The sequence below is a fragment of the Amblyraja radiata genome, chromosome 20, assembly GCF_010909765.2.
Source record: "Amblyraja radiata isolate CabotCenter1 chromosome 20, sAmbRad1.1.pri, whole genome shotgun sequence".
NCBI classification, from domain to species: Eukaryota; Metazoa; Chordata; class Chondrichthyes; order Rajiformes; family Rajidae; genus Amblyraja; species Amblyraja radiata.
Window position 1 is genome coordinate 18,088,566 of NC_045975.1, and position 15,655 is coordinate 18,104,220.

At 43.3% G+C, this 15,655-nt stretch overlaps 1 protein-coding gene across 7 annotated transcripts in view; it reads right to left on the reverse strand.

The window, feature by feature from the left end:
- Positions 1-15,655, reverse strand: part of caprin1 (cell cycle associated protein 1) — a 104,733-nt gene that overhangs the window by 39,785 nt on the left and 49,293 nt on the right. For all 7 annotated transcript variants that reach the window (XM_033038908.1, XM_033038904.1, XM_033038906.1 and 4 more), the window contains exons 6-10: positions 12,356-12,490; positions 10,739-10,791; positions 8,768-8,854; positions 7,824-7,985; positions 329-437 (exon numbers count right to left, since the gene is read on the reverse strand). In XM_033038908.1, the coding sequence (XP_032894799.1) occupies positions 329-437; positions 7,824-7,985; positions 8,768-8,854; positions 10,739-10,791; positions 12,356-12,490 (546 nt within the window). The remainder of the gene's footprint in view (positions 1-328; positions 438-7,823; positions 7,986-8,767; positions 8,855-10,738; positions 10,792-12,355; positions 12,491-15,655) is intronic.

Consider the following 15,655-nt stretch of genomic DNA (forward strand, 5'->3'; position numbering starts at 1 on the left):
GGACGCAAGGGATCTGGGAACTGCAGCCAGTCCCGGGGACGCAAGGGACCTGGGAACTGCAGCCAGTCCCAGGGCACGCAGGCGATGGCGCCGACCCCTGGACTAAACCAAACACTTGACCCTGTCCCACCATCCTTTTCCCCCCCAAAATTTTGCAATTTAAATTGGGGGTGCGTCTTCGACCCAGGTGCATCTTCAACGCAGGTGCGTCTTCATTGCCGGGAAATTACGGTAATTACACATAGAACATTTCAACAGGTTTCAGCATACCTGCAAGGCCCCGTTGCTAAATGAACTCCAATTTCTGACTTGCTGTTCAAAATCCTACCTTGTGTACAGACCAGTTGTTGCATCTCCATGGATTGTGCTGAATTCATGGGCTGCGCTGAAACGATTGCAGGGTCCATTGCTTGACTCTCAAACTCAAGCATCGATTCCTTTAGACACACACAAAAATAAGAGCATATTCATTAAGATATCTACAAGACTAATATACATACTTTGCAGTAATATATGTGTACTGGACCGATGGAGTCGCATGCATTATGCATGTTTTGTTAAGAGGTCACCAGTTCGGTGTTTGCTCTATTTCTCTCCACGCAGATGCTGCTGGACATGCTGAGAATATCCAGCATGGTTTATATTTCAACCATCCACATTTTGAATTAATTAAAGAAAAACTTCAGTAAGTAAAGAATTATTAAGTGAGATGGACATGCAAATATCTTGTCAGTAGGAACAAAATGCAAGTCTTTCAAGAATTCTGGTTCTCCCAGATTATATCCTTCTAAGTAACAATATACAGTGCCCTCCATAATGTTTGGGACAAAGAGCCATAATTTATTTATTTGCCTCTGTACGCCACAATTTGAGATTTGTAATAGAAAAAAAATCACATGTGGTTAAAGTGCACATTGTCAGATTTTAATAAAGGGTGTTTTTATGCATTTTGGTTTCACCATGTAGAAATTACAGCAGTGTTTATACATAGTCCCTCCATTTCAGGGCACCATAATGTTTGGGACACAGCAATGTTATGTAAATTAAATTAGTTACGTTTAGTATTTTGTTGCATATCCTTTGCATGCAATGACTGCTTGACGTCTGCGATTCATGGACATCACCAGTTGCTGGGTGTCTTCCCTGGTGATGCTATGCCAGGCCTGTATTGCAGCCATCTTTAGCTTATGCTTGTTTTGGGGGCTAGTTTCTTCAGTTTTCTCTTCAGCATCTAAAAGGCATGATCAATTGGGTTCAGATCAGATGATTGACTTGGCCACTCAAGAACTGACCATTTTTTAGCTTTGAAAAACTCCTTTGTTGCTTTTAGCAGTATGTTTGGGATCATTGTCTTGCTGTAGAATGAACCGCCGGCCAATGAGTTGAGGCATTTGTTTGAACTTGAGCAGATAGGATATGTCTACACACATCAGAATTCATTATGCTACTACCATCAGCAGTTGTATCATCAATGAAGATAAGCAGCCATAACATCCCCATCACCGTGTTTCACAGATGAGGTGGTATGCTTTGGATCTTGGGCAGTTCCTTACATACTTTGCTCTTGACATCACTCTGAAATAAGTTAATCTTCGTCTCATCTGTCCACATGCCTTTTTACAGATGGGTGCTCTTTTAAGTACTTCTTGGCAGGCTGTAACCTGGCCATCCTATTTTTGCAGCTAAACAGTGGTTTGCATCTTGCAGTGTAGCCTCTGTATTTCTGTTCATGAAGTCTTCTGCGGACAGTGATCATTGACAAATCCACACCTGACTCCTGAAGAGTGTTTCTGATCTGTCAGACAGGTGTTTGGGGATTTTTCTTTATTATAGAGAGAATTCTTCTGTCATCAGCTGTGGAGGTCTTCCTTGGCCTGCCAGTCCCTTTGCGATTAGTAAGCTCACCAGTGCTCTCTTTCTTCTTAATGATGTTCCATACAGTTGATTTTGGTAAGTCTAAGGTTTGGCTGATGTCTCTAATAGTTTTATTCTTGTTTCTCAGTCTCATAATGGCATCTGTGATACCATGTGTCCCAAACATTGTGGTGCCCTGAAATGTGGGGACTATGTATAAACACAGCTGTAATTTCTACATGGTGAAACCAAAATGTATAAAAATATCCTTTAATAAAATCTGACAATGTGCACGTTAACCACATGTGATTTTCTCTATTACAAATCTCAAATTGTGGAGGACCGAGGCAAATAAATAAATAAATAACGGGTCTTTGTCCCAAACATGATGGAGGGCACTGTAATCACAGACGCGTAATGATCTTGCAGCAGGCTTGAGGGCAAAATTATGCACATGCTCCTAAGTCGCATATTAATCATCTGTATAGGAAGGAACTGCATATGCTGGTTTACACCGAAGATACACAAATATTGGAGTAATTCAGCGGGACAGGCAGTATCTCTGGAGAGAAGGAATAGGTGACGTTTCTGTCGAGACCCTTCTTCAGAATGCTGCCTGTCCCGCTGAGTTGCTCCAGCATTTTGTGTCAATCATCTCTATATATGTTTATTCCTTAATATAATCCACCGTATAACAGAAGGGGTTCAATACAATACAATTCAATTTATTGTCATTTGGACCCCTTGAGGTCCAAACGAAATGTCGTTTCTGCAGCCATACATTACAAAACAAAAAGACCCGAGACACAACACAGTTTACACAAACATCCATCACATCGTTGTGATGGAAGGCAAAAAAAAACGTATCTCTCCACTGCACTCTCCCCCCCCGATGTCAGAGTCAGAGTCAAAGTCAAAGCCCCCGGCTGGCGATGGCGATTGTCCCGCGGCCATTAAAGCCACGCCGGGTGATGCAAGGTCGCGCACCGGGTCTTGTTGTTAGAGCCCCCGGCGTGCGCTCGCAAAGTCCCGCGGCCATTCCAAGCCGCGCGGGGCGGTGCTGTAAGGCCCCGCTCCAGGTGCTCTTCAACCCCGCAACTCGGGCGGGAGAAGTCGCCGTTGCGGAAGCCCCGAAAAGCGGTCTCCCAGCAGGGACCCGCGGGCTCCCGGTGCCGCAGTCCGCCAAACCCGCAGTTGCAGCCTCCAAATCTCCAGGGGTCGGGTCGCAGCAGCGCCCCACCACTGCTCCGGACTCGGCCAGCCCCGTGACGGTGAGGTGAGTAGTCGGCAGCTCCGCAGCTGGAACCCCAGGTCGTTCCTGCTGGAGGCCGCTCCACGTTGCAGCCCCAACGACAACGGAGACCCGACAAAGAAAAGGTCGGGTCTCCCGTGCAGGGAGAGATTTTAAAGTTACCCCCTCCCCCCCACACACATACCACAACAACAAAAAAATAACAAAAACTACATACAAACGAGACAAAAAATAATAAAACAGACGGACTGCAGAGGCCGCTGCTGACAAGAGTCGCGCCGCCCACACTTCATGTTCTCAAATTGGCTTGGTGATAGGGAGACAGGATAGTGGTGGAAGGATGCTTTTCTGATTGGAAGGCCATGACTAGTGGTGTATCGCAGCCATCAGTGTCAGGATTATTGCTGCTTTAGACAGATATTAATGACTTGAATGTAAATGCAGGAAGTATGGCCAATATGTTTGCAGATTACATGAAAATAGCTGGTTTTGTTTATAGAAAGGAAGGTTGTCTAAGGCTACAGAAGGATATTGATCATATGAAAAGTTGGCAGAGCACTAGCATATGTAATTTAATCCCAACAAATGTGACGCGATGCATGTTCTGGAAGTTGAACAGGGGTAAAGGCATATACAACAAATGGGAAGACCTCGGGAATTATGATGAACAGACTAAGGGGTCTAAGACCACAGTTCCCTGAAAGAAACCACATGGTCTGAGTGGGTGACGAAGAAAGCATATGGCATGTTTGCCTTCATAGGTCACAGCATGGAGTACAAAAGCTGTGCTCTTACATTAACACTAATTAGGTCACAAGGATCATTGTGTGTAGTTCTGATTGTCACACCACAGGAAGGGTGTGCTTGCTCTGGAGGGAATGCAGAGGGGAAGGAAATATTAATATGGGATTCAAGGGGTAACTTCAGTTTTATTCACAGCCGTCGAAAACTGGAACAGCCAAAGGAGCTACTGAAATCAGATACAATCAATGTATAAGACATTTAGACAGACAATTAAAAGGGAAAACATAGAAGGATGCAGTCCTAATTAAAGCAAACGAGTCAAGTGTTAATAAATAAAAAGGCTGGCATGGTGAACTAAATAATCATTTCGGCAGGTTTGAGGCACTGAACACCACTACAATGAGGAAATTAGAGCCTCAACCAGGAGAACAGACACTGTCTTTTGAAACTGCTGAAGTCCGCAAAATCCTGGAGGGTATTGACCCGCGAAAGGCAGCCGGACCGGATAACATACCGGGGCGTCTGCTTAGGGGATGTGCCGACCAGCTGGCCCTGGTTCTGACAGACATTTTTAACATCTCCCTGAACCAGGCCATTGTTCCATCATGTTTCAAGACAGCCACCATCATACCAGTTCCCAAAAAGTCTACAATAACCTGCCTGAATGATTACCGCCCCGTAGCACTCACACCAATAATAATGAAGTGCTTTGAGAGGCTTATTAAGCAGCACATGGTCTCTAAACTCCCCTCCAGTTTTGACCCGTTCCAGTTTGCTTATCGCCCGAACCGCTCCACAGAGGATGCTATTTCCTCTGTAGTCCACCTGAGCCTACAACACCTGGAGGAGAGGAACACCCACGTGCGGATGCTGTTTGTTGATTTCAGCTCAGCATTTAACACGATAATCCCCCAGCATCTGGTGAGCAAACTGGCACCCCTAGGTTTCAATACCATACTATGCAACTGGATCTTGGATTTCCTTTCTGAAAGACCCCAGTCTGTGCGGGTGGGGAAGAACACCTCCTCGGTCATCACACTGAGCACCGGATCCCCTCAGGGCTGTGTCCTGAGTCCGCTGCTCTTCACATTGATGACACATGACTGTGTCGCCAGGTCCACTACTAACCATATCATCAAATACGCGGATGACACAACAGTAGTGGGCCTCATCCGCAAAAACGACGACCAGGCATATAGAGAGGAGGTGGAACAGCTCGTGAGCTGGTGCAGCAGGAACAACCTTCTCCTAAATGTGAACAAAACCAAGGAGATTGTCGTCGATTTCAGAAGGAAAATTCAGCCCAGTCACACTCCACTTTGCATCAACAACTCAGCAGTGGAGCAGGTGAAAAAGATCAAGTTCCTGGGGGTGCATATAACGGACACCTTAAACTGGTCCACAAACATTACATCTCTGGCAAAACGGGCACAGCAGCGGTTGTACTTCCTCCGCAGGTTGAGAAGTTTACACCTCCACCCTCCCATCCTCGCCACCTTCTACAGAAGCACAATTGAGTCGGTCATGACCAGCTGCATCTCTACGTGGTGCGGCAGCTGTACAGCTGCGGACTGGAAGTGCCTTCAGAGAGTGGTGAGGACAGCGGAAAAAATCATTGGGACTTCTCTTCCTTCAATCATGGACATGGGGTACAAGCGCTGTCTGATTAGAGCTAAGGGCATTACCAGAGCCCCTACACACCCACAATTCGGACTGTTTATACTGCTTAACTCTGGGAGGAGGTACCGCAGCATGAAGAGCGGGACAACCAGGTTCTGCAACAGCTTCATCCCCCAGGCCATAAGATTACTGAACAATCAACAAAACTGAGGCTAGAACTTTTAAAATATCGACACTTTTTAAAAAAAAAACTTTTTATATATATTTATTTTACAGAACCATGCACATGAGGCATTTTTATGGACGCACCTAGCACTTTTACTTTTACTATTTACCTGATTGGAGAGTCAAATGCAACGAAATTTCGTTCAAGGTGCATTGTGTCTATGTGTATATCTGAATGACAATAAAGTTTTCATTCATTCATTCATTCATTCATATGGTGGGCCGAAGGATTCTTATCTGTGCTGAATGCCCTTACTAATTTTTGATTCAAATTAGTGAAAGATCAAAGCTTGCAGAATTACTTCTGCTGAAGGGATAATCGCCCCATAAGGCATGGCCCTGTCAATTTAGATGCAACATTTTCCAGACTTGCACAAAACAGTTTATATATAAACAGAAAATGGTGAAAACACTTAATATGTCAAGTAATCTGTAGAGAAAGTGTTCAAAGAATTTTTCAATTTTCGCCACTGATTCTTGTTTTACAGATTTTGTTTTCCAAGCTTGCATGTCTTACAAGTTCAAGATTGCACATGGAACTGCTAACCAGATAACCAAGACTTTTTTTAAATTTTAAATGGATAGTTAGAATTTGGAATGCAATGTCCAATAGGGTGTTCAAAATTAACGCCTTTAGCAAAAAATAAATATATTGAAAAATAAGTGGAATTAATTTGATTACACCTCGAAAGAACCAGTGCAGTATTAATGGCCCTCTGCTGAACTGATTTTTAATTTCTGATGATCTGCAATTCTATCTGTTGTTCAAGCTTGTAAATCGATCTGCTGATGCCTCTTGAAGTAACTGCTTGGAATTTTCCTTTCCTAACAAAATTGGCAAGATATTCCCACATTCAATAGAGGATATTTTCATTAAGACAGGAATTGTTTTCTTAAGGTAAATAACTTGGACCCATTTTCACTGACAGAATGGTCAATAATCAAAGGTCAGCATCAGGGTAACCGATAAAGTGTAAGCTAAGTTAAGAAAATACTTGCTCAAGCTGTGATCTAAAATAGCAAATTGCAGATATCTCTATACTTATAAAACTCTCATCTTGTATGTGGATTTGTGTGTGTATTTGTGCGTCTCGAAAAAATGACGTGGTAACGGTTAACTTTTTACATATTCCGGTAGACATTTTTCCCCATGAGTCCAAAATCGTCTTATCTGAAAATATCATGCTTTATTTCTCGAGTTATTAATGAAAATGTTCAAAAATCTGACAACACTTTGAATTTAAAAACGACCATCTTTCGCTGATGACGTCACAATTGGTCTGCGTGCCTTCTTCCTCGCAATGCGAGTGACATCACCCCCCCACCCCTCCCCCCGTTATTCAAAAGATGCAGCCGGAGATGAAGTCAGGCCCTGGACTGAAGACCAAAGATCATAGCTGAAGACTGCGGCAGCCCAACTTGCGGTCCTTTGGTTGACGCTCGCCCACCCGCCAGCCCCCTCACTCGGGGTCCTCATGTCGGCTCATGGTGGGGGAGGTTGCTGCCGCTCTCTGCCTCTGTCGCTTCCCTCTCTCTGCCTCTGCCCGCTGCCTTTTGCCCTTGCCCTCTGTCTCTGCTCCCTGCCCTCTCTAGACGCGCCTGCGAGTTGGGGGCTACGCGCGAGTGGATAGGGCGGGGGATGGGGTAAAAGGAGCGAATGAATAATATTAATATAATATCAGGGTGTGTGTGTGTGGTGGTTAGTGTGTGTGTGTGTGTGTGTGTGAGGGGTGGTTAGTGTGTGTGTGTGCGAGACGCCGCAGCCCCCCCCCCCCCCCCGCCACTGTTCGTTGAGGGGACGGGACCCAACGGGTCCCACTTGGTCTGGTGACTATTAAAAATGATAGATTTCTGCAAGAGCAACTTACAAGATGGCAAAGATGTGGCATAATGAGATTAAAATTGGCGGGAAAAGTTGTGTTTTATCTTGTACTGGTAGGGCACAGTATCAAGCTGTTTGCGTTCATGTCAAGTGGGGGGGAATTGTGCAAGTATATTACAATTAACAAATTAGCACAGACACCAACAGTAGTCAGCTACTTGCAAAAGAAAACTGAAGTTAAAACCAGAAACGTCTGTATTCCAACAATGAATTTCAGCCTTTGAAAGAGATTTAAATCATACTCACTTGGATAAAGTTAAAGGTTCCTTGCATTTGCGCCATAAGATCTTGTACCCTCTGCCTTCTGACTAAGGGATCCGGAGGAGCAACTGTGTTCAGTGCATGATTTTCAGGTACCGTTGGTGGCTGGACCTGTTGTTGAGGTGGCTGCTGCAGTGAATTTACAACCTACCAAAGAGATGACAATTAATGCAGTGCTAATGCTATTCGTTCCTATATGTCTGGAACATAAACACTGACCCTGATGCACAATAGCAAATCATTCTGTAATTCTCCAGAAGTCATTTTTTTTAACCAACTCAAATTATCCAGAACGTTCTCAAACTTCCTGGCCACATTTAGTTAACCAACTACCATGAATATAATTCAATTTTTAACATTTTACATAGCTGGCAACTAGGACGCTTCATACTTCAAGGGTACATAGTACCACAAAGCCGCATTTGCTCAAATCAGAGTTGTAAAAAAATCAACAGCCAGATCTATTGAAATATGTTTTTGAAGACTGCCAAAAAGCCTCACGGAAAGTAACCGCCTGGAATACTCGTGCATTAATTCTACACTGTGAAGCTGAAGAATGAGAGATGTAATCCTCCACTGTGCTATTATAAGATCCAAATCAACCATAGCACTAGAACTAATCTCACCACCCCAGTGCCAGGTCGGAAAAAAAGCTGTTTGTAATTTGGTGACACTTCCAACAAAGAGAATTTGCTATATAAAAAAAACATTATCCTCTAGTCAAACAATCTGCCTAACATCTATACTCGGTCAGAAGGACTCACACTCGTTATATCAGCAAGATGAAAGCACGTAGGGATGTACTCATTCCCAAGAATCAACACTCAGGGGGGGAAAAAAAGATAACATCAAAGCAATATACCAAGCCACTGTCAGTGTGAACATATCCCAAGCTCGATGACATGAAGCTAGGTTCTTAAGTTAGTTACCTCAACAGTTTCTGTGCTCCATTCATCAGGTTGCTCTTTCTGGTTACTGCTGAATTGTGTGTCTGCAATGAACTGCCTGTTAACAAACTGAAAAACAAAACAAAATGTTAACGCAAGGCATAAAAAGGTATAGTATTGCAAGCAGTCTTTTCAAGAGAGAGCTAGATAGGGCTCTTAAAGATAGCGGAGTAAGGGGATATGGGGAGAAGGCAGGAACGGGGTAAAGATTGGGGATAATCAGCCATGATCACATTGAATGGCAGTGCTGGCACGAAGGGCCAAATGGCCTACTCCTGCACCTATTGTCTTTTGCCCACGAGTACAATTCAAACAAATCCACGATGTAAACCAACTATGCTTTACCATAAGAAAACAATTCTGAACCACACCACAGATCTTTAGATATGATAAATGGGGGACACATTTCCAGTTACAACACAAATGTCATTGCAGAGCTCTCACTTAAATTATTTTCCTCTGTTGCTAGCCGGACAACCTAGGCAGCTTTTTAGGTTGCCAAATGGCAATTTGGGTGGTCATCTAAGACGGCTTGCATGACGCGTGCGATAATGTGCTTGGACGAAGTGCGTAGTTACCAGTCGGAATTATACTCATGAAGCATTCACATATTATTTCTGCTTCAAATAAAGTCACAAACTGGGACGTGATAGAATAAAACACTCTTGACTTACGTCGCTAATGTGTGGGATAGAACTAGTGTACTGGTGATCGGTGGTCGGTGTGGACACCACCAATGTAAAGCACTTTGGCCAACGAGAGTTCTTTTTTAAATGTGCTATATAAATAAAAATGACTTGACTTGAGTGCCTTGACTCGGTGGGCCGAAGGGCCTGTTTCCCATGCTGTATCTTTAAATTAAACTAAAACCACTAAAACCAGAGGATATCTAAAGAAGGGTCTCTACCCGAAACGTAACCCAATTTCTCCTATCCAGAGATGCTGGCTGCACCATGGAGTTCCCCCGCACAATAAAAGCATGGAATAGTCTTCACCCTACCACAGTTACCCAACCAGACGCAACTAAATTTAAGGTAGCTCTTTTTTCCCCAAGAACCCTTTTTTGCTTAAGTCTAAGTCAAGAGTCAAGAGGATTTTGTCATGTGTCCCAGATTGGACAATGCAATTCATGCTTGCTGCAGCACAACAGAATATGTAAACAGAATACAGAACAAGAGATAAAAGTTCAGTGTGTCTATATACCATAGACCATATATATACACACACACAATAAATAAACAGATAAAGTGCAATAGGCTATTATTGTTCAGAGTTTAGAGTTTGGTGGTGGACCCTTCACAACCTCCAATTTAAATTCCAGTTGGAATATTTTGGAGTAACTCTTGCTCCCTGAAGCAAGAGTTACTCCAGCTCCAGGGAGTGATTCTGCGTTGGTTTCCAGTGAGCAGACAGCTAAGGCGTCCAAATCTCCCACAATGCAAAGGGAGGGAGAAAGTGCCCGGCGCCGACCAGTTGCCGTGGCATGTGCAGGGCGGCCGATGATGTGCTGGCCGTGGTTGTGAGCATGTGCAGGGGACTTTAGGTGGCTATTGGCACCCGGCTAACCGTTAATTTCGAGCCGTCCATTGCTGTCCTCGGCTGACCATCGAATTCAATTATGTTATTTATGCTATCTTATGGATCCGAGCCAATCCTCTTGTCTCACACCTTGTCTTTTCATCTCTGGCCTTTGTCCATCCAACTGTCTATCAAATAACCTGCCTTATCAGTGTCAGCCTATTACCTGCCAGACTCTGTCCTGCCCCTCCTTTCTTCCAGCTTCTCTCCCCCCCCCCCCCCCCCCCCCCTTAGAATGTCTGAAATTGGGTCCCAACCTGACCATCGCCTGTCCATGTTTATTTTGTAAGGCAGCATCTGCAGTTCCTTGCTTCTATACGATAGATATAGTAGCGAAGGCAGCACGCAGAATACTGGAGGCTTAATACTGCTTACCTCTCTTGCCTCCACATCGGGTTGCTCCACATATTCTTCAACTGCTTCAGGTTCTGCAATAGAACAATATTTTCATTTTTACAATGAAAATATAATTTTAAATAAAAGTTAAACGGAATTATTATTTTTTTGGGCCTTTCAAAAACCTCATGCCATCCCAGAGCACTTCCCAAACAATGGTCACTGTTGCAATATAAATGCAGCACCCAATTTGTGATATGCAAGGTTCCAACAATGATCAAAAAATTTAGGAACAGTGGTAGGAAAGTAAAATAAATTACTTGCCTTCTTCAAATACATCTGATGGGAGAAACATCCAAGACCTCATCATAACTGACGTGCCTCCAGCAGCCAAGCTCTTTTTCAGTATTTCACAAGAGGACCAGCCAAAGGATTTGAAACCACAACCTAACTTAGATGTAGTGCTACCAACTAATCTAAAGGTGACACTGAACCACTGCAAACATGCTTAAAATGATCCATCTGGAATAACACAACAAGAAGCTTAAATGTAGACCTCGCCACACAAATCATCTGTGTCATAAGGCCACTAACTAATTATAAAGTTGTGCATATAGCGCAACAGGGTAAGAGGGGCAGAGCCATCTGTTTTTCATGTCCCATTATTGCACAATTTCCAATACAATGGGAATTGCAGCAGCATGGCTAGACAAAGGAATATCATAAAGCTCAACACCAAAATCCTTCCCAATAAAATTGTTCAGCTGCCCAAGGTACACCTCAAATCCAACACAGTACTTTAATCTTCTATAACATATCTTGCTTTTGCTGAAATAGCAATATTGCACAAAGAAGGAAATGTAAACAAAAAAAAAGAAATCAAGATCACATGATTTAGGTTTCAAAATACATTCAGACATGGTGCAGCAATCAATGGCCTCTTCGACCCAGACATTACCTGTACAGAAAGCAAAAGGGCTGGCTTCCGTTGGAGTTGCAACTGTTATTACAACAGTACAGTGAAAAAACTCAACTCAAATGCCATAGAGACAGATGTCTAGAGAGAACATGTACTACTCAGGCTCCTTAAACATTGTTCACTGTTTGACATACATTATTTGGATTTTTAGCATGTTTGTTTACATGTTAGTTTTATTCAGCAAAAGCAATGTGCATTTCACCAGCAGTGTATAGTGGGCAAGTTAACTAAATGAGGTCCCTGATGTATAACACGGCACGTAATATCAACTCCAACTTACGACCAATTAAAATCAAGTATTACTTAAAATTAAAAAAGCCACACACCCATACACAACAAATTTTGAATATACCTTATTAATGTTCTACACAAATTTCTATGTGTTGGACCTGAACAAAGTTACGGGGATCCAAGAGTTGGGGATGTTGTGAAGGGAAAATGTAATCAACAAAGACAATTGGTTAGTGGTTTAATTTTTTTTTTTTTTTTTAAATAGCATTAAGCAACATAATATATTTTAATTTAATACACAAGTTAAGTATTACAAATAGACACAAATAGCTGGAGTAACTCAGCGGGACAGGTAGCATCTCTGGAGAGAAGGAATGGGCGACTTTTCTGGGTCGAGACCCTTCTTCAGGTATTGCAAATCTGGACTATACGTACTAGCTACATACCTGGTTCTGGAGGCTGTTCTTCAACAGGCACTGGTGAGGGTTCCTCCTCTTCACATATACCATTCTGGTGATTATGAATACTGTCAAAGTAGCCACTCTGTAGGAGTCTATTGACAATTGCCTTAAGGTTCTTGTCTAGAAATTAGAAATTAGTTCATTACTTGACTCTTCCGGAAACAATTATTTACAATGCTCACTAAATTAAGGCATTTCTTTTTAAACCTTGCACAGTCATAAATATCAGATCTCCTTTCAGCTTTTTCAGCTCTGTGGAGTACAACTTCAATTTCCCTGCTCTATCTATTTAACTCTTCCCTGGAGTCATGATAATCCATTTCACATGTACCAACTCCAAAGCTTTCAAATTTTTCTCGAAAGCAAGTCAACAGAAAGCGTACTAAAATAAAACAAAGTATCTGGTCAGGTATAAAACTTCTAACTTTAAGTAAGAGGACCAGGCCATTTGAGAACCTATAGAAACATAGAAAATAGGTGCAGGAGTAGGCCATTCGGCCCTTCGAGCCTGCACCGCCATTCAATATGATCATGGCTGATCATCCAACTCAGTATCCCATCCCTGCCTTCTCTCCATACCCCCTGATCCCTTTAGCCACAAGGGCCACATCTAACTCCCTCTTAAATATAGCCAATGAACTGGCCTCAACTACCGTCTGTGGCAGAGAATTCCACAGATTCACCACTCTCTGTGTAAAAAATGATTTTCTCATCTCGGTCCTAAAAGACTTCCCTCTTATCCTTAAACTGTGACCCCTAGTTCTGGACTTCCCCAACATCGGGAATAATCTTCCTGCATCTAGCCTGTCCAACCCCTTAAGAATTTTGTAAGTTTCTATAAGATCCCCCCTCAATCTTCTAAATTCTAGCGTGTACAAGCCGAGTCTATCCAGTCTTTCTTCATATGAAAGTCCTGCCATCCCAGGAATCAGTCTGGTGAACCCTCTCTGTACTCCCTCTATGGCAAGAATGTCTTTCCTCAGATTAGGAGACCAAAACTGTACGCAATACTGCAGGTGTGGTCTCACCAAGACCCTGTACAACTGCAGTAGAACCTTCCTGCTCTTATACTCAAATCCTTTTGCTATGAATGCTAACATACCATTTGCTTTCTTCACTGCCTGCTGCACCTGCATGCCTACTTTCATTGACTGGTGTACCATGACACCCAGGTCTCATTGCATCTCCCCTTTTCCTAATCGGCCACCATTCAGATAATAGTCTACTTTCCTGTTTTTTCCTATGGCCTCATCATAACAACCTGTTGTTAAGCAGTGGTATAAACTGAAACATGCAATTTTGTTTTAACATTCTCTGTAATCCCTCGTGGTTTCCATCAAATAATTCCTATTTAACACATTTACCTCAAAAGCATGTTATATTTCAGAATTAATAGCCAATTGGTTAAGAAGGTAAATGATAAAAAGTTAGGCATAACTCATAATAAATATTTGAAGAGTTAACCTCAATAAACTTTATTTTTTCTACTTTTTAATTAGAATCAGCATCATCACTGCAAATTCACAGACTACTTAAGTCCAATAAACTAGTGTATGTCACCAAATACCAAGAGAGTCAAGATTGTTTTATTGTCATATGTCCCAGATAGAACAATGAAATTCTTACTTGCTGCAGGACAACAGAATATGTAAACATAGTACATAAACGAGAGAAAAAAAAGTTCTGTGTGTATCACATACACACATACTCAAAAAACAAAGAACAGAAACAGAATGCAAATTCCCTGCTGGAATCGTATTATAACAAAGTTGACAATGGGCAAAAGGGGTTTAGCGGCAAGTTTCAGACTTACAATAACAAAGTTGTTTAACACCTGCTCCTACACCTCCACCCAGGGATCCTAGCACACCTTCTGGAGGAGACAAGCATCTCTTCAAAACTCGTCACCTGCATCCAATGCTCCCTTTGTAGTCTCCTTTACATTGGCAAGACCAAGCGCGAACTAGGTGGCAATTTTGCCAAACCTTTGCAATTTGTTCGCCAAGACCTGTTGGTCCCTAAATTCCACCAGCATGTCATGTGTCCGACGAGAGGTCAAAATACACTGGATCACGTGTACAGCAACATTAGGGATGGATACAAAGCCTCCTCTCTCCCTCACCTCGGCCAGTTTGACCATCTATCACTCTTTCTCACCCCGGCATACAGACCTCTCATTATGAGAACCAAGCCTAGGGTGAGAAACATAAAGACTTGGCCCGAGGGCGCTGCCGCCCAACTTCAGGACTGTTTTGAGCGCACCGAGTGGGACTTGTTTGCAAACCAGGACATACAAGAATATACATCTACAGTCATGTTCTATATACAGAACTGTATCAACAACGTCACTGTCGACAGGGAGGTCAGGTGCTATCCAAACAACAAACCATGGATGACCAGGGATGTCAGGAAACTGCTGAGGGAACGCAACTCAGCATTTAGATCTGGCAGTGATGAATTGTACAGCACTGCCAGATCTAAACTAAAGAGAGCCATTAAAGAGGCAAAGACAGCCTATGGAAGAAGGTTAGAGGGGTATTTTAACGAGAGGGACCCTCGGCGTGTCTGGCAGGGCATTCAGCAACTCACAAACTACAAGGGCAAGGGGGGGGCCGAACATCTGCAGCAGTAACAACTCGCTAGCTGAGGAGCTCAACCATTTTTTCGCCCGTTTTGAGCTGAATGAGGTGGAGCCTGCACCTGCAGCCGCTCCCAGCACTGACGACCTGGCACTCATTGTGCCACTCACTGTGAGTACGGAGGACGTCAGAAGAACACTCCGCAGGGTCAACCCCAGGAAGGCTGCTGGCCCAGATGGCATCCCAGGGAGAGTATTGCGGGACTGTGCAGAACAGTTAGCGGAGGTTTTCAGCGACATCTTCAACCTCTCTGTCAACGTGCACTGTCCCTAAATGCTTTAAGACTGCTACCATCGTGCCTGTACCTAAAAAAACAGCCATTACCAGCTTGAATGACTATAGACCTGTTGCCCTCACTTCAACGGTGATGAAGTGTTTTGAACGGCTGGTCCTGGCCCACATTAAGTCCTCACTCCCATCCACCCTGGATCAGCATCAGTTTGCATATAGAGCTAATAGGTCAACGGAGGATGCCATCAACATAGCTCTACATTCTGCACTGACACATCTGGAGCGTCCTGGCTCATATGTGAGGATGTTATTTGTAGATTTTAGTTCTGCATTTAATAACATCATCCCCAGCAGAATGGTGGACAAACTGTCTGATCTGGGTGTTAATGCAAACACATGCGGATGGATTAAGGAC